Source organism: Triturus cristatus, chromosome 4_1 (genome assembly GCF_964204655.1).
Source record: "Triturus cristatus chromosome 4_1, aTriCri1.1, whole genome shotgun sequence".
In the NCBI taxonomy this organism is placed as follows: Eukaryota; Metazoa; Chordata; class Amphibia; order Caudata; family Salamandridae; genus Triturus; species Triturus cristatus.
In genome coordinates, this window is record NC_140585.1 from 932,456,033 (window position 1) to 932,480,470 (window position 24,438).

At 45.5% G+C, this 24,438-nt stretch overlaps 1 protein-coding gene across 2 annotated transcripts in view; it reads right to left on the bottom strand.

Moving 5' to 3' along the window:
- The window catches only part of GOLGB1 (golgin B1), a 315,045-nt gene that overhangs the window by 201,310 nt on the left and 89,297 nt on the right, over window positions 1–24,438 (bottom strand). For both annotated transcript variants that reach the window (XM_085653794.1, XM_085653791.1), the window contains 4 exons: window positions 15,100–15,267; window positions 13,577–13,765; window positions 12,944–13,057; window positions 8,950–9,829 (listed from right to left, as the gene is read on the bottom strand). In XM_085653794.1, the coding sequence (XP_085509920.1) occupies window positions 8,950–9,829; window positions 12,944–13,057; window positions 13,577–13,765; window positions 15,100–15,267 (1,351 nt within the window). The remainder of the gene's footprint in view (window positions 1–8,949; window positions 9,830–12,943; window positions 13,058–13,576; window positions 13,766–15,099; window positions 15,268–24,438) is intronic.

Consider the following 24,438-nt stretch of genomic DNA (forward strand, 5'->3'; position numbering starts at 1 on the left):
CACACCACCCTCAGAGGAACCCTCATCTACAGACCCCCCCGGACCACGAGCACAGCTCAGCGACTCCATCACCGACCTTGTCAGCACACATGCCCTCACCTCCACGGACTACATCCTCTTCGGGGACCTGAACTTCAACCTCGAGAACAACAACGACGACACCAACTCCTCCACCCTGATCGACAACCTCGGACTCAGACAACTCGTCACTACACCCACCCAGTCCACTGGCCACACGCTTGACCCCATCTTCTCCGCAAGCTCCCACGTCTCCTTCAACCACACCACCGAGCTCCACTGGACCGATCACCGCTGCATCCACTTCACCTTCCGGAAACCCACCACGCACCACCGCACCCAACAGATGCCACACCGCTGCTGGAGCAAAGTCACCGAAGACCAGCTTTCCACCTCCCTCGCCCGGAACCCACCCGCAGATCCGACCGACCCCGCAACCTCAAACAGTGGGTCAACGACTGCGCCAACACCCTTGCCCCCCTCAAGAACCCCTCCAACACCCACACTAGCAAGAAAGCCAGCTGGTTCACCGAAGACCTCCAGGCCTCCAAGCGAACCTGCTGAAAACTCAAAAAAATCTGGATCCGTGAACGAACACCGGAAACCTACACCGCCCACAAGAACGCCACCCGCAGACACCACCACCTCATCAGATCCGCCAAAAGGACCTCCTTCCAAGACCGCCTAGACAACAACGCACACAACAGCAAAGAGCTCTTCAACATCGTGAAGGAACTCTCCAACCCCAGCTCCAACACCAACACCAACGACATCCCACCTTCACAAGACCTGTGCGTCTCGCTGGCCACATTCTTCCATCGCAAGATCGCAGACATCCACGACAGCTTCAACACCGTTACCACCCCGGCAACCACCGAGACCCCCGCTCCCACGACCACCACCACCCGCACCAACCGCCTGATCTCCTGGACCAACATCAACGACACCATCAAGATCATGAACACCGTCCACTCCGGATCCCCGGTCGTCAGCAGTAGACTGGACTACGGAAACACACTCCACGCAGGAGCCCCGGCCAAACTCCTGAACCGGCTTCAACGCATCCAGAACGCCTCCGCACGCCTGATCCTCTACATCCCTCGCCGCAGCGACATCACACCCCACCTGAGAGACCTACACTGGCTCCCTGTCAACAAGAGGATGACCTTCAAACTCCTCACCTACGCACACAAGGCACTCCACAACACCGGACCAACATACCTCAACAGTAGAAGTTTGTTTGCTCCTGAGGCGGAAGCCGGGAGATTACGCTCGAGAATAATTTTTTTAAATAACTTGCAAATTATAATTGTGTTTTTTACTCACCTTGCTCTCTTGTATTTGGGCATCTCCCCCCCTGAAATCTTCGTGATGGCTGCCCCCGCGCAGCGGATCTTAGCGCTGCTGCGGGATTGTAATCTTCTTTGCCGCCATTCCTCACGAGACTACAGGACACGCCCACTGCCGGGAGGCCACGCCCCCCTGTACCTGGCATCTACATAAGTCGCGCTGTCTACTAGTGCGCGGTAGAAGTTTGTTTGCTCCTGAGGCGGAAGCCGGGAGATTACGCTTGAGAATAATTCTTTTAAATAACTTGCAAATTATAATTGTGTTTTTTACTCACCTTGCTCTCCTGTATTTGGGCATCCCCCCCCTGAAATCTTCGTGTTGGCTGCCCCCGCGCAGCGGATCTTAGCGCTGCTGCGGGATTGAAATCTTCTTTGCCGCCATTCCCCACGAGACTACAGGACACGCCCACTGCCGGGAGGCCACGCCCCTCTTCCCATAACTATGTGCCTTCCCCGTGCGCGCAGCGGGCGCGCCGCCAGCACGCCGAAGGCGCGCTAAAGGCAAGCCCGTCTGCGCCCGTCCGCGACCTGCCGGGACCAGGGGCCACACTCCCTGCTCCTGCTCTCACTTATACCTCAGCTCAGTTGGTCTCTTTCAATACAATTCAGTCCATCGCCCCCTCCCTGTTTCAGCGCACAATTGCCCTTGGCATTTCTGTCCCTTCGCCCTCCTTGCCTACATCTACGTTTCTTACTCCCCAGTTTCACGTTCCCCCCCTCTCTTCCCCTACTACGACCTCTGCCTACCTGCTAAACACTAGATCGGCTGGTAGGCATCAGTTTGAGCTTTTCAATTTACTGGACACCGAGGCCCCTGACTTTCTGTTTCTCACGGCTGATTCCCTCCCTGTCCTATTGTCCACTCTCCCCGACTCTTACTACGCCCTTCGGGCGGATCGCCCTGCTGGTAAAGCCGGGGGGGGGGGGGGGGGGGGAGGGTGGCGATGATGACTCGCCCCAACTTTCAGTTCCAGCCCCTTCCCTACCCTACCATACTCGTTGTTGATTTTTTAGTTGCCCGCTCAGTTAACCTTCTGGCCCCCCTCACAATAGTTCTTATGTATCGTCTCCCTCAGAACATGCTTTCTTTTGTCCCAGCTTTACAGGAACTCTTGGCTACGCTTGTGGTCAATAATTCATCTGTGCTCCTTTTGGGAGACTTTAACTATTGGCCGGACGACCCCAGGGAAGACCAGTTCTCCAAAGACTTCTCTGCCACTCTTCAGTGTCTGAACTTCCTCTCCAACATTCACTTCCCTACCCATGTCCATGGTCATATATTAGACCAAATATGGTCAGCTTGCTGCACCATTCTCTCCCCCACTGTCCTCCCATGCACCTGGTCCGACCACTTTTTGATTTCTATCTCTATTGAGCTTGAAGCTCCAGAGAAACTCCCCTTGCCTAAGAATATCTCGGCTCGCAATTGGAATCGGGTTGATCTCAACTCTCTTGGTGCTTCTCTCGCTTCCTCTCCCCCCGCTCTTCTTAACCTTTCCCTCGATCTTCAAGTTGGCGCCGTGAATCACTGGCTGTCCTCTTCTTGTGACCTGGTTGCCCCCCTCAGGAAAGTTAAGGCTTGTCGCCCCCATGATACCCAAAAGTGGTTTACAGATGAATTGAAAATTCTCAAACTGGACCTTAAGCGCTCTGAACGCCATTGGAGGCGCAACTACTGTCCTCTCCTGCGAGCTAAATATAAGTCTCTTCTAGCTAACTATAAGAGGACCATCCTCTTAGCTAAAACTACTTACTTCTCGGAGAAAATCACCTCATCAGCCAATAAACCCAAGGAGATTTTCTCCATAGTTCACAACTTAGTTGCTTCTGATAGGGCCAACCCTAATCTTATCCCACCCAAGCTTTTTGTTTATCCCTGAATGATTTCTTTTTAGAGAAGATTGCGAAGATTAAATTTAACATCCCTCCAGTATCTTCGCCACCCCTTTCCCCTGCTCTTCCCCCACCCCTTTCTTCCCTTGACCAGTTCCCCCCCATCTCTCTGGATTCCTTTTTTGAGTTACTCCAGAAAGTGAAGTCAGGCTCCCCAGCTGACTGTGCTCCAGCTCACATTCTGAGAGAGCTCCTCACTCACTGCCCTGATCCCCCCCCTTTCCCTTCTTAATGCCTCTATCTCTTCTGGCCTAGTTCCGAAATTCTTCAAATCGGCCAGTCTTCCCCATTTTAAAAAAGCCCGGCTTAGACCCCCTCCCTCCCGTCCAACTTCAGACCTATTTCCCTTCTTCCATACCTTGGAAAGATCTTAGAGAGCTATATTACTACATGTCTCTCCACTTTAATTGAGGACAACCATCTCATGGCCTCACACCAAGCGGGATTCCGCCCAGCCCACTCTACTGAGTCAGTGGTCCTGTCCGTTCTAGACGAGCTAAAGAGCAAGGCTGATTCAAATCTACCCCAAGCCTTGGTGCAGCTTGATTTGTCCGCTGCGTTTGACACGGTCGACCACTCTATCCTTCTCGACCGTGTCCGCGCAGCGGCCGTTCGGGGCACTGCCCTCTCTTGGCTCGCCTCTTTTCTTAAAGAACGGACTCAGGCGGTTCATCTTTCTGGTCTCACTGCCCCCACCCGCTTGGTTCCTTGCGGGATCCCCCAGGGCTCCTCTCTGTCCCCCCTTCTCTTTAATCTTTATATCCATCCCCTTATTCTTTCTCTTCTTGATATGGGGGTCTCCGTGTATAATTATGCGGATGACCTCCAGTTAGTATTTGATCTCTCCTCTCCATCCGATTCCCTTCCCAAATTCCACTCTACCCGAGCTTTTATCTCCGAGTGGATGAATTACAACCAACTTAAGCTCAATCTGGATAAGACGGAGCTGGTCCTGACTGGCCCTACCACCTCCCCCTGGTCTGCCGCTTTTTGGCCCTCTACTTTTGGCCCCCGGCCCACACCAGCGGTTTCTGCTAAGACCTTGGGCATTAAAGTCAGTCGGGACCTCTCCATACATGCCCAGATTAGTTCAGTTGTCTCCTCCTGTTTCCTTTCCCTCCGGATCATTCGGAAAGTGTCCCGTTTCTTTTCTTCTGATGCCCTTAAACTTATTATTTTGGCAATGGTTCTTTCTCGTCTTGATTACGGGAATAGCCTCTACGTGGGCATTCCGACCTACGAACTACGCCCTCTCCAGGCCATTCAGAATCAGGTCGCCCGTCTTATTCTTCACCTTCCCAAGTCCCTCCACATCACTCCTGTTTTGAAATCCCTTCATTGGCTCCCCATTCGTCAGAGATCTTTTTTCAAGATGGGCTACCTGGCCTTTATGGCTCGTGCCCGTACTGCCCCGGCTTTCATTAATTCCCTCATTAGTCCTTACACTCCCAATCGCGCCCTCCGTTCCTCCAATCAAGCCCTTCTCAATGTTCCGCGCTTTCGCAGATCCAAAATTAGAGGCACTAGTTTCTCTGTACTAGCCCCTCGCTTCTGGAACAGTCTTCCACTGTCCATCAGATCCATTTCTGTCTATCCACAATTCCGCAAGGCTCTTAAGACCTTCCTGTTCTCCCAAGCGTACTCCTGCTGATTCCCTCTTGGCAGATCTTCACTCATCTCATTCTTCTACTCTAGCGCCAGGAAGCCGCTTGGTCACAGTGCGCTCTATCAAGTACTTTTAACTTCAACTTCAACAGTTGACTCAGCCTCTACACCCCCGCCCGTCAGCTCCACTCCGCAGACCTCGTCCTCGCCACCGTTCCCAGCATCCGAAGAGCGAACGCCAGCGGCAGATCATTCTACCACCTCGCCGCCAAGCCATGGAACACCGTCCCCATCCACCTACGGCAGACCGAAGACCTTCAGAAAACTTCCCAAGACCTGGCTCTTCGATCAGTAGCTGCTTCCCCCCCCCCCCTCTCCTCCTTAGCGCCTTGAGACCCTCGCGGGTATGTAGAGCGCTTTACAAATGCCATGATTGATTGATTGATTGATTGTGAACTAATACTTTTTCATTTGGCCAAGTAAAATCTATGTCTCTACACCCTACTCAATTGTTATTTTCGTAATTGATTTAATATACTTATATATTTTGATAGGACACAATGTCATGCCTGGGTGGCGTAATATCATGCTTTGGCTGAACTGTCCTGATAAATCGAACTTACAGAAATAGTGCAGGCACCGAAATAAAATGAATTACAAAATGTGATGCTAGTAGCAAACTGGTAGGCCACCATCCACATGGCTGTTTCTATGTAATCTTCACAACTATCACTTACAGTGGCTTGATAGGCAACTCAAAAGGAATGGAAACAGCAAGGCTGGCTTAAGTTCAAAGCACATCTCAAACATCCGCTCTAGCTTGAAATACTGTAAAATGTGGTTCTACAGGTAACCTTATTCTAATCTTTGCAACATCCATCATCCCATAGGAAAAGGTTAGAATCTGTTTTTTCTTTCAAACTAATCTACCTCCAGATAATGTAACACTTTACAATTGTGCAATATAGCGACTCATTTGTTGGGATGGTAGTAAACTCCAAATCAGAACATGCTAATGGTGAATACTGAATGCTTCACCTATTCAACACCAGCAGTTTGTAGATAAAGGACTGCTCTTTACTCCAGTGTTGAGCTTTAGAATAAAGAGCATGTTTATGGATACAAGAGCTTTGCACTGCTTTCAAGTTATTAGATTGATATCCTTAAAAGACATTTCTCTGACATAGCAATCAGTTGCTTTGTCTGGATACTGCTCTAGTGCTCATGAAAAAGGGAGAAAATAAATGTAAGGCCAGCGCTCAAACGTCTGTAACAGCATCCCATTTGATTTCAGACAGCCATACCTCACTGTCAGAGAGAAAAGTAATACATCCTTTTTGATTCAAATCGTATATCCCAGGACTATGGAGAATCAAATATGGATGTTGGTATTGGAAGTGAGGGATTGCATGATCCAGAATAAAGCTGAAGTGGAGGATAAGGAATACCTAATTCCCATAAAAAAAGAGCTAAACCGATGGGAGCAGAGAAATTACATTGGCTCTTGATCGCTCCATTTTAAGAGTAAAAGGAATGCATGTAATTTAAGAAACATATCTTCTGGATCTGTCCATCCCCAAAAGGCTGGAACTTCTAAAGCCCAAGAGCCTCATTTGTCTAACAAGAATTATTCATGTTTTTTTTACTTTATTTCCTTTTAGTTTTAGGTTGCATATAAATACATTACATTAATGGCTAGTCTCTCTTTGTGCTAATGAAACCTCCTTACTAGATTGCTGCTGCAGGAGCAGGACATTTATTTAATGAGCTTAAAAGGTAGGCTTAAGCAGTTCTGAAACATATAAAAGAATGGTTCAGCTCTAATTTGACAGAGAACGGGAATTACACAAACATGGTCCAACGGCTTGGATGGATCTTCCACCCCACATTTGTAGGCTTAACTTCCAGAATAATAGGCTGGTAGAACATCTCAGCTGACGACATGGTTGTATTTTCTGAATTTATAGGAAAAAGTGAAGGAGTAGGACTATAAAACACGTGATATTTAAGGCAAGTGGATTTGAGTTGAATACACTTGTTGATAGGCAGACAGTGAAATTGATTAAGGTTAGTGACGTGATCAAACCTTTTTATGCTGAATACCAATTTACCAGCCATATTTCGACGTTTTTGCAGGTGACCCAAAGGTTTTTTTCTTGACAGGTCAATATATATTGTGGTGCCGTATGCAGGACTGCATATCAAAAGAGCGTTGTCAACAATCACTCTATGACTGTATGAAAGAAAGGGAAAATCCTGCAAAGCAGTTTACTCTTGAATAAACACAGTTCTGTTACAGCTAAGATCTGTGGTTTACAAGACAATTTAGAAGACAGAATACAGCCCAGAGTACAGGCAGAAGTCAGCAAATCTGGGCAAACACTGAGAGGAGGCCAGTATAGCACATCCCAGCTATTAATCCTATTGCAAACAGGAAGGAGCTCTGTTTTACGAGGATTCATTTGTTGAAATTTCAGTTTCATCCAGTTATGAGTGACATCAACTACTGATGTCTGGTTAGCAAGACTGGAAAATTGAAAAATGTATTATCAGAATAAAAATAGACCTTTACTTGAAAGGTGTGCAAACCACAAGTTAATGGACTTAGATAGAAGAAAAACAAAACAGGGGATATTATGGGGTCCTGATACTATTGGAACTCTCCACTGCCTTTGAGACCACTGACAGACTGCATTTGCAGAGGCTTGTGTCAATTGATGTCAGAGGCACAGCTTTGGCCTGGATGCTGTCATTTGTTTTCTAATAGGTCGCAATCCATCCATTTTGGTGACTTGTCAATCGCAAACCAAACCCCTTCCCTTGGGTGTGCCGAGGGGTTCATTATTACTTGCATCAATCAGACGTTGTAGCTACCTCAGTGCTCCGGCTTGGTCTAATACCTGCTTGGTAGCCATGTAATAAGTGATATTCTTCCATAAATTCCAGCAACTGCAAAGAAGATTCTTTCTAAATAAGTTTTAACAACGCCTAGTCACAGAGCGATAGTTTTTAAGCATCAGAGGGAATGTTTTGCATCAGTTGAATCCAGAGTGGATTTTTTAAAGAGCTAGTGAATAATTGCCAGTTACATAGTGACAAATTGATAATTGACTGCAAGTAAGGAGCAACTCATTCCTTAACACTTTTCAAATTTATCTCGGAAAGGGATTCCTTCAGGGAACCAGAGTGACTGATGTTACTGGTGCGCACCTTGCAGATGAACCCCAGAATATTAATGGGACACAATATGGAGGACAAAATACCCAAACAAATATTGAAAGTTAAGTCTAGATTTTCTATATCTAACTTCACATATATGTACCTAAGAGATACATATATCTTCAAAATACATAGATGAGGAGTTGGGAATAGCAAATCTATACTTCCACACATGCACTTACCTTTCGATATTTTGCCCCTTGATATTCAGTGCTCGATATTCTTGAACCAAGATATTCTGGGTGTCGATGTTCAGTAGTACAACCATAACTGTTATATAAACATCAATAGAGACAGTCTTAAAAGACTAATGGCCTGATTTAGAGTTCGGTAGATGGGTTACTCTATCACAAATGTGACATATGTCCCGTCTGCTGTATTACAAGTGCCATTGGATATAAGGTACATTTAATACGGCGGAAGAAATATCCGTCACGTTTGTGACAGACTAACCTGCCGGCCAAACTCTAAATCAGGCTTTAAAACACTTGCGTGGAGGCATTTTATTATCTGGAAGGTTGGAAGGCCAGAAGGAGAGTGTATAGATGGAGTAAAATACCGCCTCTAAGGACAATAGTCCCCTGATGCTTTTCATTTGTTTCAGAGAAGACTACAGAAATATTTTCACTCACAGCTTGGCAAGGAACAACAGAGATACTACTGGGCAAATGGTGACTTTTGTAACAATTAAAACGATTGTTTCTCTGTTCCTTGCCTTGGCCACCTTGCACAGGTGGCAGCCCAAATGACAGCAGCTACACTAACCTCACTGATAAGCATGTACTCCCATTTTACCCCCTTGCTTGGATATTTACTAGCCAACAGAGAACAGCTTGAGCTGACAGGTAGATAGATAAAGCAGTACCTTGCAGGTTATTGATCTTTTGTTTGAGGTCATCATGTTGCACAGTCTGCTTGTCTACTTCTTGTACAAGTTCCTCTTTTCGAGCCTCCAGAGCATCACAAGCTGCATTCAGCTCCTCCCTTCTGGTGATGAGCTGGTTGACCATGGTATCTCCTTCCTCTCTCTCCTCCCTTTGCTCCACTTTCATAATACTCTCATTTGATGCTTCAAAATGAGCAATCTCAGACTGCTCTGACGATGCTGTAATGTTCTGTGTCTCTATCTCTTTCCATCCACTCTTTTCAAATTCTAGCTCAGTATGGGATGGCCTTGCCTGCTCAAAGGCATCCTTCAGCCTTTGCAATTCGTCCCTGTGCATTTCATCCTTGGCTCTCCCAAGTAATTCCAGTTCTTCAAAGTCTTTTCTTGTCTTCTCCAGGGACTCCATAAGACTCTGCATCTCATGTGTGTGCGCCTCCTCCATGGGGTCCACACGTAATTGCAGTTCTTCATGGTCTCTTCTTGACTGCTCCAGAGCCTCCATCAGACTGCACACCTCCACCTTGTGTTTTTCATCGGTGGAGCTGCTCTGCAATTCTAGCTCAATGCACTGCTGCCTTGCTTGTTCCAGGGCCTCTGTCAGATTCTGCACCTCCTTTCTGTGTTCTTCCTCCCTGGAGCTCCCCTGTAGGTCCTGCTCAGTTTGGGCTCCCTTCACTTGCTGTAATTCAAGGGAGAGGCTTTGTAGCTCCCCCTGCAGGGAGCCGATTATGGTTTCTTTGGCTGCCACTTCCACCTCCATCCGTTCAGCTGTGGCCTTGGAAGCCTGCTTCTCAGAGTCAAACTCAGCCTTTAATGAAGTTAGCTCAGCTTCCATTGCTCTAAAATGCTGTGACAGGATCTACAAGATCACAATGGAAAAAAGTGTCACATGGAGTATCGAAAGATAAAATAAAGAGCAGGGTGCTTTAAACACAATCTACACATAGTACGACACGGGAGAACAAAGGATTTCGAGTTTCATGCACATCTAGATGATGAATCAAGTAGAACAGGGTGTGGTCTCTTGCTTATACAATATCTAAACAGCGTTCCACATGGGACAAGGTTTAGTTATTAGCTTTACATAACCCAAAAACGATATACATACTCAATGAGACCTACATATCAATTTGTCATGCTGGACAATCTCACTTTGAGACCAGAAGACTCGAAAACCTAACCTTACTATGCAAATCATCAGACTTCCTTCAAGCTAGATGAAAAAAGCCCACCCTACTAAAAAGAATCACCACATTAGTAGCCTCTCTTTAATGGCCAAAGCAGGAAAGAAAACAAACTAGTCTGGAACAAAGCAGAACTAAACAAAAAAATGTACTTCACTAAAGTTCAGTGTAACTGGCTACAATGTAAAACAGCAGTCTTCAAAGTCAACACACTCATTCGCTAACAAGATAATGGAGACAATCTTAATCTCTGCAAAAAATATTTTTGCACCAACAAAATCATGTAGTCTCCATAAGTGACACAATGAAAGCAATACGCTTGCCAGCTGGTGCAACACCATGGTAACCTTCCTCTCTGAAAATACATACATAATGGGAGACAACCCTGAAACAAAACCATACATTCAAATATGCAAGCCAAGATGGCATCCACATTTCACATCAAGAAACAATGCCTATAGTGCACAGCAACACGTTTAGATTCCATCACATAGTATCTACTGAAACAAATCTGATCATCTTATCCTGCTAGCCACCAGCTTCCTATAAAATCCATTAAAGGAATGATTCCAAGAACTAGAATCCATCATAACAAACTTAAAGAACAATCCATTCAAGACATGCATACATCAAATATACTATAAACATCCTCGATCACACATATCTCAAAGCATTTCTTAGAGCCAGCAGCTGGTGCTCATCAGAGAGACCTCTCGATTGTGAAAACACAAGCATTCAGAAACTTCAATCACTTCTAGAACACCACAATCTGCTGGACGGTTGGCTTCTGTCTAGCAAAAGACACAGAGGCATTCCTACTTGATACTGGTGACAAACTACTCCAAGTTATCAACAATAGCAATCAAGCTCCCCAAGCTAAGAGAATATATCTGAAGTTGCCAAAACTTTGCATATGGACATCAAATGATTTAAGCTCTTAGTGTAAGAAGGCACTTCTTCAATTGCCAAAGACCATACTACAACTTAAACTGAGCAAATGCACTCCTACGAGTCCTGTAATAACCAAACGTGTGCAAATACCGCTCAGTTTCACTGTTCAAAATTGACAAACATTAATTTCTATGGAGATGTATAAGGTAGTAGAAATAAATTGCTATGCTGATATTAGCCGACTTGGATTGCCTCTAATTGGTGTGCTAATCAGAAATGCTGCACAACTGCACATATTTCAAATCATGAATTTTTAAGAACTTGGCAAATATAACCATCTCTAGTAACTAGAACTGATTACTGATTATTTCCGAACACTTGCAAAAGACATTGCTCAAAGGTACCAAGCCATCATAATCTAGGCATCCACAGGTCTTATTGTTGGCTCCACCTAGCAGTTGCTCATTACAAATAATTAACAATAAAACAGCCAGAAAAGCCAACCTTTTACGTGTAACAATGAATGTTAACAATGATACACCACCAACAGCATAACTTCAGGCAACTCTTATACCAAGCTAATAGGAATACTGAAAGGTACTATCCATGGGCCTACTGGAGAAAAAGCGGTTCCGAACTACAAATGTTTAAATGCAGAGGAGGTAGAGTAATCTAAATCACCTTGAAACCAATCACTTAAAAAAAATGAAAAACAGGCAACTAGGTTTAAACTCCTATCACATGCAAGCTCATGAACCTCATCACCAAAGCAATCTGCAACACTACCATACATCACAGAAATAATACTTAACCACAAGTCATCCCTACACTGTAATTAGTAGACTCTCTTAGATAATTCTACTCTCTCTCCACTTCAAGTACACCAAAGGCTTCAAGAAACACAAGACTCACCATCTGCTATACGCCAGAATAGCTAAACAAGAATCCACAAGTCTAAAACACATTGCGCTTCTTTGCCACAGAGGTGCTAATGATATATACAGGTGGCCATTACATTACATATTACAAAGGATCACACAAGAGACATGACAGAGCCACAGCTTGATTTAAAACATTTTAACAAAATATCACTAAGAGAAGGTGCACTTTACAGTTTTATACAAAATATCTTGACAAACAACCACACAGGATCTACATAAAGAAACAAGTAGGACTGCATCATCTGCAACAGGGACGACACAGAACAAGACACTTTTTGCATGTGTTTACAAACACCATCTAGACAAGGGTGCAATGAACAGAGAATGGCCCTGCATATGCATAAACATGCTAGGCAAGGAAACACACAAGGCAATGCATAGTTTTGAGCTCCTACCCACAGGGCTCATACATAGCAAGCTAATGCATTGACTGCAGTATTATATACATACCATCTAAACAACAGACCACACAGGACAGTGCAGAATCCCTGCCATCAAGGTTATTCTCATTCACTCGCTCTCTCGCTCTTAAGGAACCACACAGAACAAGGTGCGTTCTCCTGTTTACACATAGAATCTCATGACAAGGAAATTCAGACGACAAGGTTTCATCTCTAGCTATATAACAGACAAAATAGGGCAAGGCAAAACTACACACCTTAAACCCACACTACCTTAATAAATTGGGGCTTACTCTTATCAAAATATAGTCAGCAGTTTCACTCATGAAAAAACAAGGCCCCACACAACATCTAGATCATTCTCCAGCATTAACTGCACTAGACTGTCTGCAGTGTTTCACGCATAACCTCTAATCAGGTACTAAGGATGAAGAGGTGGAGAACTTGGAAAGAGGACGACAGAGCTGAGGAATCAGAAGGGTGTTAAGGAAACAGGAAGGTCATTCAATGGGCTGAAAAGGAAAGCGAGAGATCTGACAAACACTTGCGACAGCACCTGCTTTTGTTCATCTGCATTCTGTAACTCTTGCTGAAGCATTTCGACCACACGTGTCCGTCCCAGCAGTGCCTCTTCCTGCTCTTCTTGCTTCCGCTGTAATGTCCTCAGAGTCTGGTAAAAACATATTGGTTATAACAGGAGCCATAGTACAGTTTCCCCTCTCAAAACACCAATGGGAGTCTCTGTACAACCCACTGCCATTGCCTCCCCAGCACAGAGTTTCAAAAAAATTTTCCATTCTGGAGCATCTGAGCACACAACCCATGCCGCGTGTCATGCACAATGATTCGCCTTGCGGTATCCAAGCATACGCCACACTCAAGGGGTGTCTCAAAATACTAGACTCTCCAAGGTGTAGCATCACAATGAAATTGCAGGGAATGTCTGGGCAAACTTTACTAAGAGTTCTGGAGTCTTGGATCCCATCCCAAAAGAGGTAATGGCACAAGGATCCCCAAGAAATCCAAAGAATGGCTTCTCACACTCTACCTAGCGAATCATCTCGGACATATCACTGGGCACTGTCCTCTGACATAACCTCAAAAATCCAGAAGCTCAGTGATTTTGCACTGCAAACAAGGACAGAATCACTGTTCTATACCAGATGCTTTCATGTACACTAAATCTTACCTGTTGCATGTCAGATCCAGCATCTGAGCACTCTGCTAGCTGTTTGAGTGTTTCCTCGTGCTGGTGCAAAAGCTCCTTTAGACGTGTTTCTGACTGAGTTGTAAGCTCTCGGATTTCTTCATCATGGTGATGCACAAGTTCTTGGAAACGAGTGTCTTTCAAACTAATCACCTCTTGTAGCGAGCGAAGCTAGAGGAAGAAAGCAAGAAAATGTCAAATCAATACCACACTGGCAAAAAAAATGAAGATTATGCAAAATAAACAATTGATGGACGGAATGCTGGACAATGCAAACATTCAACCCCAGTCACAAGGATCTGGGTTAAATCCATCATTCTTTTGCTCACCACACCACTCTAGTTTGGACCCAGCCATATGCAAATCAGTCTTGACCCTGTTCCTTGTGGGAACAGTCCAGCCCGAACTGCCAAGCCAGGTCCTCCCTAGACCGAAAACAAGCATCCTGGGACCGGTTTCAGGGCATCACCCTTCATCAGCCAGGTTAGCTTGAATCCAGTGGTGTAGTGAGCACGGGACCCATGTCTGGGCATACCCTTCCCACTTAGGGTGACATATGCAAAAGAAACAATTGATGGACGGAATGCTGGACAATGCAAACATTCACCCCCAGTCACAAGGATCTGGGTTAAATGCATCATTCTTTTGCTCACCACACCACTCCAGTTTGGACCCAGCCATATGCAAATCAGACTTGACCCTGTTCCTTGTGGGAACAGTCTAGCCCGAACTGCCAAGGCAGGTCCTCCCTGGACCGGAAACAAGCATCCTGGGACCGGTTTCAGGGCATCAGCCAGGCCAGCTTGAATCCAGTGGTGTAGTGAGCAGCAGACCCACGTCTGGGCATACACTTCCCACTTAGGGCGACATATGCAAAAGAAAAAATTGATGCACAGAATGCTGGACAATGCAAACATTCACCCCCAGTCACAAGGATCTGGGTTGAATTCATCATTATTTTGCTCACCACCCCACCTCAGTCCCGTCCTCTCCATGCCACTGGAGTCAAGCTATCCTGGCTGATGAGGGGTGAAACCCTGAAACCGATCCTAGGATGCTTGTTTCCAGCCTAGGGAGAACGTGTCCTGGCAGTTCGGGCTGGACTGTTCCCATTGGGGCAGGGTCAAGACTGATTTGCATATGGCTGGGTTCAAACTGGAATGGAATGGGGAGCCAAAAAACGATAGATTTAGGCGCAGATCTCTGTACTGGGGTGAATGTATGATATTGTCCTGCATTCTGTACATCAATTGTTGTTTTAAAAAAGACAGTATTGTGAGAAAGCAGTGCCGATACGATCTTCTGATACCATTCAGTGTCACACTCCCGAACACCACTATTTATTTCAGGACACCTGAATGCACCAACGGACAGATTAATGCACCAACTGAATTGAAGTACATTCAGGAGTCCTTTATTCCACCATTATACCGTAACACGCACCGACACAAACACAGGCAGATGAGGCTTGCCACCATACCGTTCTGATGATTTATTGACTGTACCTGCTCTGCCTGCTTGTTCTCAAAGTCTTTGGCTGAATTTAGCTGCTCTTGTAAGCCATGGATTGCCTCCTGCAGAGCTTGCACTGTATTATCCCGCTCCAGAAGGCGGAGCCTCATTGCCTCCAGATCCAATCTCTGATCCTCTCCAACATTCTGACCATTGCTGAGCTGTGCATGAAACATTGAAAAAAAAATGAATGAATATAGTATTTATAGAGAGTACAAATCAAAACTAGTATCTTAAAAAAGACTATCTTATGAATCGGTAGCCAATGTAGATCTCTGTGTGCTTTATTTGTGGAGTTTAAGCACCAGTCTGGAAGCTGTTAGTCGGACTATCTGAAGTTTGTGAGACAGTTGTTTAGAATTCCCTGCACACATACTGTTACAATAATCCAGTCTCGATGTAATCAGGGCAAAAGCCACAGCTTTCCTTGTGGCTAGGGTGAAGAAGTCCAAATCATTTTTTCAAGAGTTAATCAATGAGAAGCACGTACCAGCTTCTGATAGTGCTTGTGGTCGAAAAGAAAGGGTGTTATCAAATTTGACTCCCAAATTCTTAGCCACTTCTACTGTGGGTGGGGGAGGAGGCACAGAGTCCAGTCACCACAACATGGGAGTAAAAAAACTGACTTCCAAATCAACAGAATTTCTGTTTTGTTAGAGTTGCGTTTTAGATGCTTTTTTTCCATCCAACGAATAATGTTTACAAAAGAGTTTTCAAAATTCAGTTTGGACTCAAAAGAGCCCTTGGCCAAAGACAGGATCAATTGAGTGTCGTCTGCATGGGAAGCACACAAAAAATAAACACAAGCCGTGTGGGCCATAACGTCACACTAGTGTGACTTACTGAATATCTTGAAAACTCATACACTCCTTTCGTGGCCCTACTGCTTAGAAGCCACAACAATTAAACATCCAATAAAAACTATTGAAAAGGAGTATCTACTATATTAATCTATTTTCAGTCAAGATTCAGGCAATAAAAAGTCCAGAAACACATCCGATATGAAAAATCTCAAAAATATTCAATTTTCATGAGTACTGCGACTGAGTTTCAGAAACCAACTTTTATTCATTTTTCAAAACACCACTTTTATCAGTCAGCCCAGCCTATGTGTTTCAGCCCTTTGGACATCATCATAGGTGCTTTTCCACTACATTTTGCCCTGAACGACTAAGAAGAAAGATGAATCAGGGGGTATTACACCACCAAGGAAGAGAGACTGATTCCCTATTGAGATATTAAACCAGAAGTTGCAAATCACGCCGTTTAAATTTTGCAGTATTGGAACGCAAAACTCTGATGAAGTCCTAAGGGATGAAACTTGTTGGCCAGTGGGAAAGGTGCAAAAGCATAGGCAAACATTCTGGACTAATTCATCCATAGTGTATTGCCCATGGGCTGTGGATGTTGGTACGGGGAGATAAAGTTTGGGCATTTTTAATTTTTTGGGGTGGTGAATAGGTCTATCTGTGAGGATCTCCAACATTAGCGGTATCTTGGTATGGCTTGCAGGTGGAGTTCCCACTTGTAGACTTGTCAATGTGTCCTACTAAGCAGCTATGCACAGTTGTTCACCACTCCTGGAAGATGTTGCGGTGAGTGGCCAATGCCAAATTCCCCGTGCTAACTGAAAAGCCCGGGAGGTATAATGTGTGTCACCCTGTTTCTATAGGTTGTATTTGACAGTCATTTTGTCAGCCTGGATGAGGACTACTTTGTCCCAAATGTCTTGTAGGAAGCATTATGGAGATAACTGAATAGCTAGCAGCTCTAGGTAGTTGATGTGGCGACCATGTTGGTAGTAGGGCCACATTCCCTGCACAGTAATGTCAAGATGGGCGCTCCACCCTGTGAGAGAGGAGTCTTTTGCAATGGGCCCTTGTGGTACAGGTTTGCGAAGGATCTCCCGTGCAACTAGTTGTTGCTGTTTCAACACTGTAGAGAATCATAAGCCCTGGCCTGTACCAACCCTAGATGTTCTCAGTGACCCTCCGTCTGGGAGCAGAGAACTGTGAGGCACTCTTCCAGGGTGAGCATATGAACCCTTGTGTAGGGAACAATGGTGAAACTTGAGGCCACCATCCCTAGAAGGCACATTACTGTTCTTACTGTGAGCTGAACAAGAGGTAACAGCTGTTGAAAGGGCACCACTCTCTGCTTGTTGGGGTAAGCTTTCCCTGAGACTGCATCCAACATTGAACTAATGAAGGATTGAATCTACATTGGATGTAGGTGGGATATAGTGGCGTTTATGGTGAACCCTACGCTGTGACACATCAACACCACCGTTTATGTGTGAGCTAGCCAGTGCAGTCAGCTGCTGCTCTTAGTCAGCCAATAATCAAGGTACAGAAATACATGTATGCTGTCCCTTCGCAAATGTGCAGCCACTACTGCTAGGCACGGCACTATGCAAACACTCTTGAAGCCATGGTGACCCCGAAAGGAAATACTTTGAATTGGTAGATTTGTCCACTTACCACAAGGTGAAGGCAGTCATGTGATAGATCCTATTAAGGAGGGGTATGACATCCTACAGAGTTGTCATGCGAAAATGTACTGATAGGATGTAGTGGTTGTGAGGCCTCATGTCAAGGAGGGTCCTTTTTGGAGATGAGAAAGTAGAGGCTCTCTTTAAGGTGATCCTTTGAAGGAGGGTGTGTACTTCCTGAAGGAGGGAGATGTGTTCTTTGCTGAGAGTGTGTGTATGGGAAAGGATGTTGGGAGGGGCTGTGTTTAGTTCAAGGCAATAACCGTGTGAAAGAAGACTGAAACCCGCTGGTCAGATGTGATTTCCTCCCGACGAGAGAGGATATCACGTATTCTCCCCAAGACAGGTGGTATGTGAATGAGGAAAGGATGGCGGGAGAATGGGGAGGGAGCCCAGCTGGAGCAAGTCACAGTTTGAAGGTGGCAGCTCCTTTGCCGGAACCACCTTCGCCCCTACCCCAGCTCTTACCCTTGTAGGAGCATCTGTTGTACCTCCTCCCAACGTGCTGCTAGGGAAAATGCTGCTGCCACTGGCCGGAGTGCGGTTGCTTGGGCATGGTTGAGTTAGCTCCTCCCCATGGCTGTTGTTTACGAAAGAAGTCCCTGTAAAAGTGGCTTGGAGAGGCTCCATGGATTTTGCCCTGATGCCCTGAAAAATTGCTCCATGTAGAATAGGAGATTAGGATGTTGCTGAACTTAGGGCTTGAACCCGGAGATACAAAGCCAGGTGTAGCGTCTGAGGATAATGCTAGTATTAATGCCCCTAGAGGCTCCGTCTGCAGCAACTAATGGACAGGGAATGTAGGCTTTAGCAATTACTTTGCCCTCAGATACTACCTTCCACTGGCCCTGTCGTATCTTCGTTGGAGGATATTGTTGGGCGTGCACCTCTGCATGTTGCAGAGTGCGCTGCTCGGGGTAGCTGTGTTTCTCATACAGTTTTTAAAAACTGCTTCTAAAACAGCTGAATTGGATTTCATAGCACTATTTAAAACTTTTTTGCCTGATCACTCATTGTGCACACTTACACCTGTAAAAGTGTGCGCAAGCTTGGTTCTTCATCTACCCCTGGTCCTGAGCACAGCGCCATCTTTGTAGGGACACATTTCAGATGCTATTTTGTCGGGTGAGCAGTCTAGCTCTTGTTGACTAGCTCCCCGGCGTCTATTTAATGCAAGCCGTGACACAGACATGTGCAGCGGGCGCGCCACTGGCAAGCCAAAGGCAAGCCCGTCTGGATAGCAGCCAGCGCCTGCCATGCTGGACGAATTGTAAACAGTAAGACCGTAACATGGCCTAGAGAGTCTCTTGTGGTTTTAAAGAATAATTTATGTTCAGGCAATCCATGCACCAACTTGGAGGATGGATGCTCTGAGTATTGCTGCTAAGATTGTAGTTTCATATTTAATGCTCTCGTAGGGTTGGTTGGAGGAAGTTGAATGACCACTGACTCCGCTAATGTGAAAGACACTAGGGTAAGAACCTGCCTGTTCAATTGCAGGTCTCTGCCTAAACACGTCGACAACATCTGGTTAGCTTTGATGGACAAAGCTTGGGACTTGATGTTCCTAACTAAAACTTGGATGAAGGAGAAATCCAAACCATTCCTGGCCCATGCTATCCCTCCCGGATTCCGAATCATGCGCGCTAACCGGGGTGGGGATAGGATGGTGGTGGGCTGGCTATTATTTTGAAAGACACTTGGGAGATCTCCACATCCAAGTTGAATAAATTAGGCAATATTGAGGGTTTAATCTTCTGCATCAAGATCTTGCCAGCGTACTCCTTTGTGGGGCTATTGCTATACAGGCCGCCAGATTGCCCTCATAGCCTTATGCCAGAATTATGTAATGTCATTGCCCAGTTGTCGCTACACTATGCAAATTTTACTGCACTTAGAGAATTTAATCTACATGTAGATGATGCTAGCTGCCCCCATGCTTCCCAGTTAATTTCGACACTTAATGGCCTTAACCTTACTCAGTTTGTTACTTCATCTACTCATAGAGCTGGCCATACATTAGATCTAATTTTTTCGAATATTCAAAATCTGAAAGTGGAGGACCCCCTTCGCATGGTATGGACTGACCATTTCCTTGTCCCTTTGTTGTTGGAGACTGAGCAACCGTCTGGTGGAAAATGAACTGAATTAAAGAGGAACTGGAAAAAGCTTACAGTAAACACATTGGGGTCTACTTTACAAGCAACTGAGCCACGGCTGTTGGGCAATCCCGACAGACTCCTCATGTTTTAACTCTTGGATTACATCCGCTTTAAATACAGTGGCACCACTCAAGTCAGTCTCCTCCTCCAGAACATCACCTTCCGCCCCCTGGTTCCCGGTTGAACTTCAAATGAAAAAGAGCAGCTGCAAGAGGTAAGAGCGCTGCTGGAGAAAGACCTACAATCCTGTTACAAAAAAGTGCCTATAAGGAGGCGTTGAAGAAATTCAGCAAGATGATGCGGTTGGCGAGGAGGGAATAGTTGGTTAGCCGCATAGAGAGTTTGGAGAACTCTGCAAAGGAAATTTTTAAGATTGTTAGATCTTTTACCAACCCGGCAGGGCTGGACGGCATCATCCACCCGTCCCCCTCTCTGTGTAGAAGCCTATCGGATTTCTTTGAGGAAAAGATTCAAAAATTGTGTTCCTCATTTTAAGGTGGGGCAGAGGCTTTGGCTATGCAGCAATCTGTTACCTCTAACACCTCTAGCTCCTTCTATGAATTTCTTCCTCTAACAGTCGAGGACTCATTGGCTGAACTTCTGAGATGCAAGTCAGGCTCCCCTGGAGATCCCTGCTCCCCACAGCTTTTCAGAGCATTAGCCCTATTGTTAAATCCGCTACTGAACCACATCTGGAATTTCTCGCTTAAAGCTGGCACCTTTCCAGCCATTTGGAAAGAAGCATTCTTACTTCCCCTATTGCGGGGAAATAAAAAAATAAAAGAAATAAAATTAAACTTACCTTTTCCCCAGGTCCCGCGTCTTCTTTGTTCCTGCACTCCTGCTCACCTGCCTCCGACAGGAACATGAAGCAGTAAACCAGGCTCCCTCCCTAAAGCAAATCACAATGCTGCAAGCAGCGTTGCGATTGGTCGGGACTAGTGGGGTGGCCATGCATGGAGAAGGGTAGAGTGCGCATAACTGGTTAGGGCGGCTCAAAAGAATGATTTATCACACAAAGAGCCAGCTTCCCACAAGGAGTGAAGAGTATTGCAGGGAAATTGGTAACAATATGTCTTTACCACTTGAACTAGTAGATTAGTTTCACCAAACATGTTATTGCCAGTTCAAAAAAAGACAAAGAGCAATTCAAAATATCCAATTTAACCTCCAGGGTATGAAACTGTGCATTCTGTTTTTTTCAGTAATATTGAGGATTAAGCCTGGTAGCAAGGTAGAATTGTTAATTAACCCTAATTCGTTAAAGGACTGACTAGAGTAACTGTTACACCCCTTCCTTCATCTATTTCAACAGGGTCAATTTAGCCATGTTCGTAGTGATCCTTGTATTTGGCTGGGTGGTAACTGGGGTTTACAGGAGAAAAATCGTTCAGGTAAGTACGTTTTTAAATATAAATTCTTTTCACTTTAAAAAGTGGAAACAGTGCAATTTCTGAGTTCTGCAACGGAAGGAAGGAAGAACAAGCTCTTCAAACAGATATAGTACAGCAACTTACAAGACCAATCTCCAGGAGTTAGGATGAGCACTGGGCAAATACCAAGACAGCATCAGCAGTACACCTGCAGCACGGGGGCAGCCAGGTGCAGTGTGCAAAAACAGCATTGGGAGCCTAATGTATTCTTAAAAGGAGATCGGTCAATATGGAAAGAGGCTGCAGGCTCTGGCCAGGAGGCCAGTCGGGCTGAACCAGCAAGTGGTCTCAGGCTTTGCGATGCTTGGGGACGGGGGAGGGACACTTTTAGTCCTCTTCTCCAATGCCCAGGGGCGACGGGTGCAGGAGTGTCCTTAGGCATCGGGTTTTTCCTTTACGGAGCAGCGGAGCAGTCCCGGTTGAGGGGGCCTGCATGTAGAGGCTTCAAGCGACATCAGGGAGTCCAGGAGGGGTGAAACCACGATAGACCTGAGCTCTGGAGGGCTAGGGGATGTTGTTGACACCAGTGGCCTACTTCATCTTGGGTCGGAGGCGACGGGTGCAGTGCTAACTTTGGGTGTCGTGTCTTGGCAGTTCCAGAGGACTCAGAGCCTTCTCTTTTGGAGTTCTGCACAAGAGGTCCGCTTTCCACGAAAGGTCTGGAGTCTTCCGGAGCAAGGCAGTCCTCCCAGGTTTCTGGAGTCAACAGCTGCAGGAAGAGACAACTCTGGCGCAGTTTTCAATAAGGAATGCAAACAGACCGGCAGGGTTGGTACCAGGTTAGCTGCTTCTTCTCCTCTCTCTGCCTTTACAGCTCTTCTGTGTCCTCTCTCTTCTTAAGTTGTCAGTATCTGCTTTTCTGGTGCCAGGGACTCCCCTAAAGACTGAATTTAGGAGTGTTAGGGGAGAGTAGGGTAGTAGCCAATGGGCTACTGACCCTTGGGGTCACTAAGCCCACTATATGACCACTTCCTGTGGCAAGCGGGCATAACCCTGTCCCAGAATCCCTAAGTATGCCATCACAAAGATAGCTACTTCTGAAAAATCATGTCCACCTCACAGTAGCCGACTTAGGGGTGGTTCTAGCCTGGAAGTGTCACGCCTACCTGACTAGCTAATTTTCTTGTCTGTCCAGGTGCCAAGAAGAGTCCTAGACAAAGGGGGCGGCTTCCTCTTCTGTGAGGGGAGACAGACTCGCATTCCAAAGACAGCAGCTCTTTGAAGCTTGCCGGCCCAAGGAGATTAATCAGCAGATCAGCCTGTGGGGGGTATTACACCATCTTCCCGGACAGGCTGTTGTTCTGGATCTTCTAAGAGCAGAGGCTCTCACTTAAGGAGGTCAGAACAGTATCTTGGATGGCAGGCTGGTAGAAACCAGTCAGCAAGCACACCAGAGGCTGGCAGGAATCAGGGAGGGTTTGTCAATATGAGATGTTTGGTACCAAACATCCCTATCGTCAGTGAAGCCATCAAGTACCCCAGGAACTCATTTTCACCAGTGTCCAGCACATGTTTTAAAATGGTGTTATAAAGATGGATAAATACAGACTCTGTGGAAGGTGAGTCCAGATCTCTTTATTACTGATCATCCACTCTCCATCTCACAGGATGGTACATCAACATTCTAACTTGAGCTCCCTGGGAGGGACTAACAACAGGGAAATGGCAGGGGGAGTGGAGCGAACCATTGCATAGGTAATACATATGACATATAAACATATCCTGTAAACTTATAACTTTATGTTAAATTACAACAAATGGCTTCCCTGGTCACTGGAAGTAATAGGGCTGACCAGCACTTAGGGCATATCTGCTTATGCAGGTAAGCCCTTACATGTAACATTTAGCACCCTGCCTTAGGGCTGTCAGGCCTGCTGTAGGGGTGACTTACAAATATTACATGCAGTGTTAGGGGACATGGCACACATGGATATGCGACATGTTGTGTTTTCACTTTTGTCTGCCCCAAGACATGCAGCTTGTGATCGAAGCCCTGCATGTGCTTGGTGAGGGGTCCCTTAGGGTGGCACAATTCATGTTTCTGCCCAAAGGGGCCCTTCTTAGTACCTCACGCCCTAGGTACCAGGGGTACGATTTACTAGAGACTTCCAGAGGAAGCTAACATTTTTGTCAATTGGGGGGAAACAATTTAACAGTTTTGGGAAAGAACTCTGGCACTGAGGACCTGGTTTGCAGGAACCCAGTGCACTTTCAGTCGAAATCATATCAGTTACCAGGCAAAAAGTGGGGGTGACCATGTCAAAAAGGAGCACTATCCTACATTCTGTAGGAACGAAAGGCTGTGCTAACCACAACAATGAGAACCTTAATGAATGATCTACTGGGGGAGATCCTAGGGAAGGCATAGATATCTGGTTAATGAGTAGGCAGACACTTTAGCTGTACCACTCCAAGTACTTAATAAAGTAGCATCTACAGAAAGATTTTACCCTACTTTCTTGTCGGCACACACTTAGAGAACAATGAGGCCGCCAGTAGCGGAAGCATCATAGCACCTTTTTTGCCTTTTTCCCCAATGCTCCATAGCATCAGAAAAAAATCAGTGGGAAGTCAACAGGTCACAAAGGCTTTGCCAGTGCTTGTTACTAACCAAGATAAAAACTATCAGCCATTTACAAGTTCAAAATTGCTTGTAACCTATAAACTAAAGCGTTAACTAGGCAAGAAATGCAACATTGCAAACTCCATTAAGGAATGTTCAAACAATGAAACACCATTAATTACGTCAAACATTTGTATCCTATATGACCAGCAAAAAGATAAATGCAGCAATTCCAGAAAGATGTTGGCATTTCCCCACTTCTTCAGGAATTTCTATCACTCCAACAATGGACCTACAAGACTGCTTGTTAGTATACGTTCTCACTATCCTGGATAAAAACAGAGTCATCAACACAAACTCCTTGCCTTGCTAAAGAATTTATTTCACCTAGCTATGTTAAGTATAGGCACTGTTTATTGTCAATAACATATTGATCATTTCCTTGAAGTATAAATTAAAATCGTGTGAGAATTAATAACTTTTTTTTCCAAGTCGCCTTCCAAGGCAAGATTAGCTTTATTTTCCACATCATTTCAAAGCCTCATCAAACAAGGACATATTTGGAAGATTGCAAGTAGCCTGTTTGGATTGGATTTTTTGAAAACCATTCCAGAATCAGTGTGGCTTTCCATAAGGTGATTTCATATCATTACAAGCTAGAAAGATACCATCACTCAGTGAAA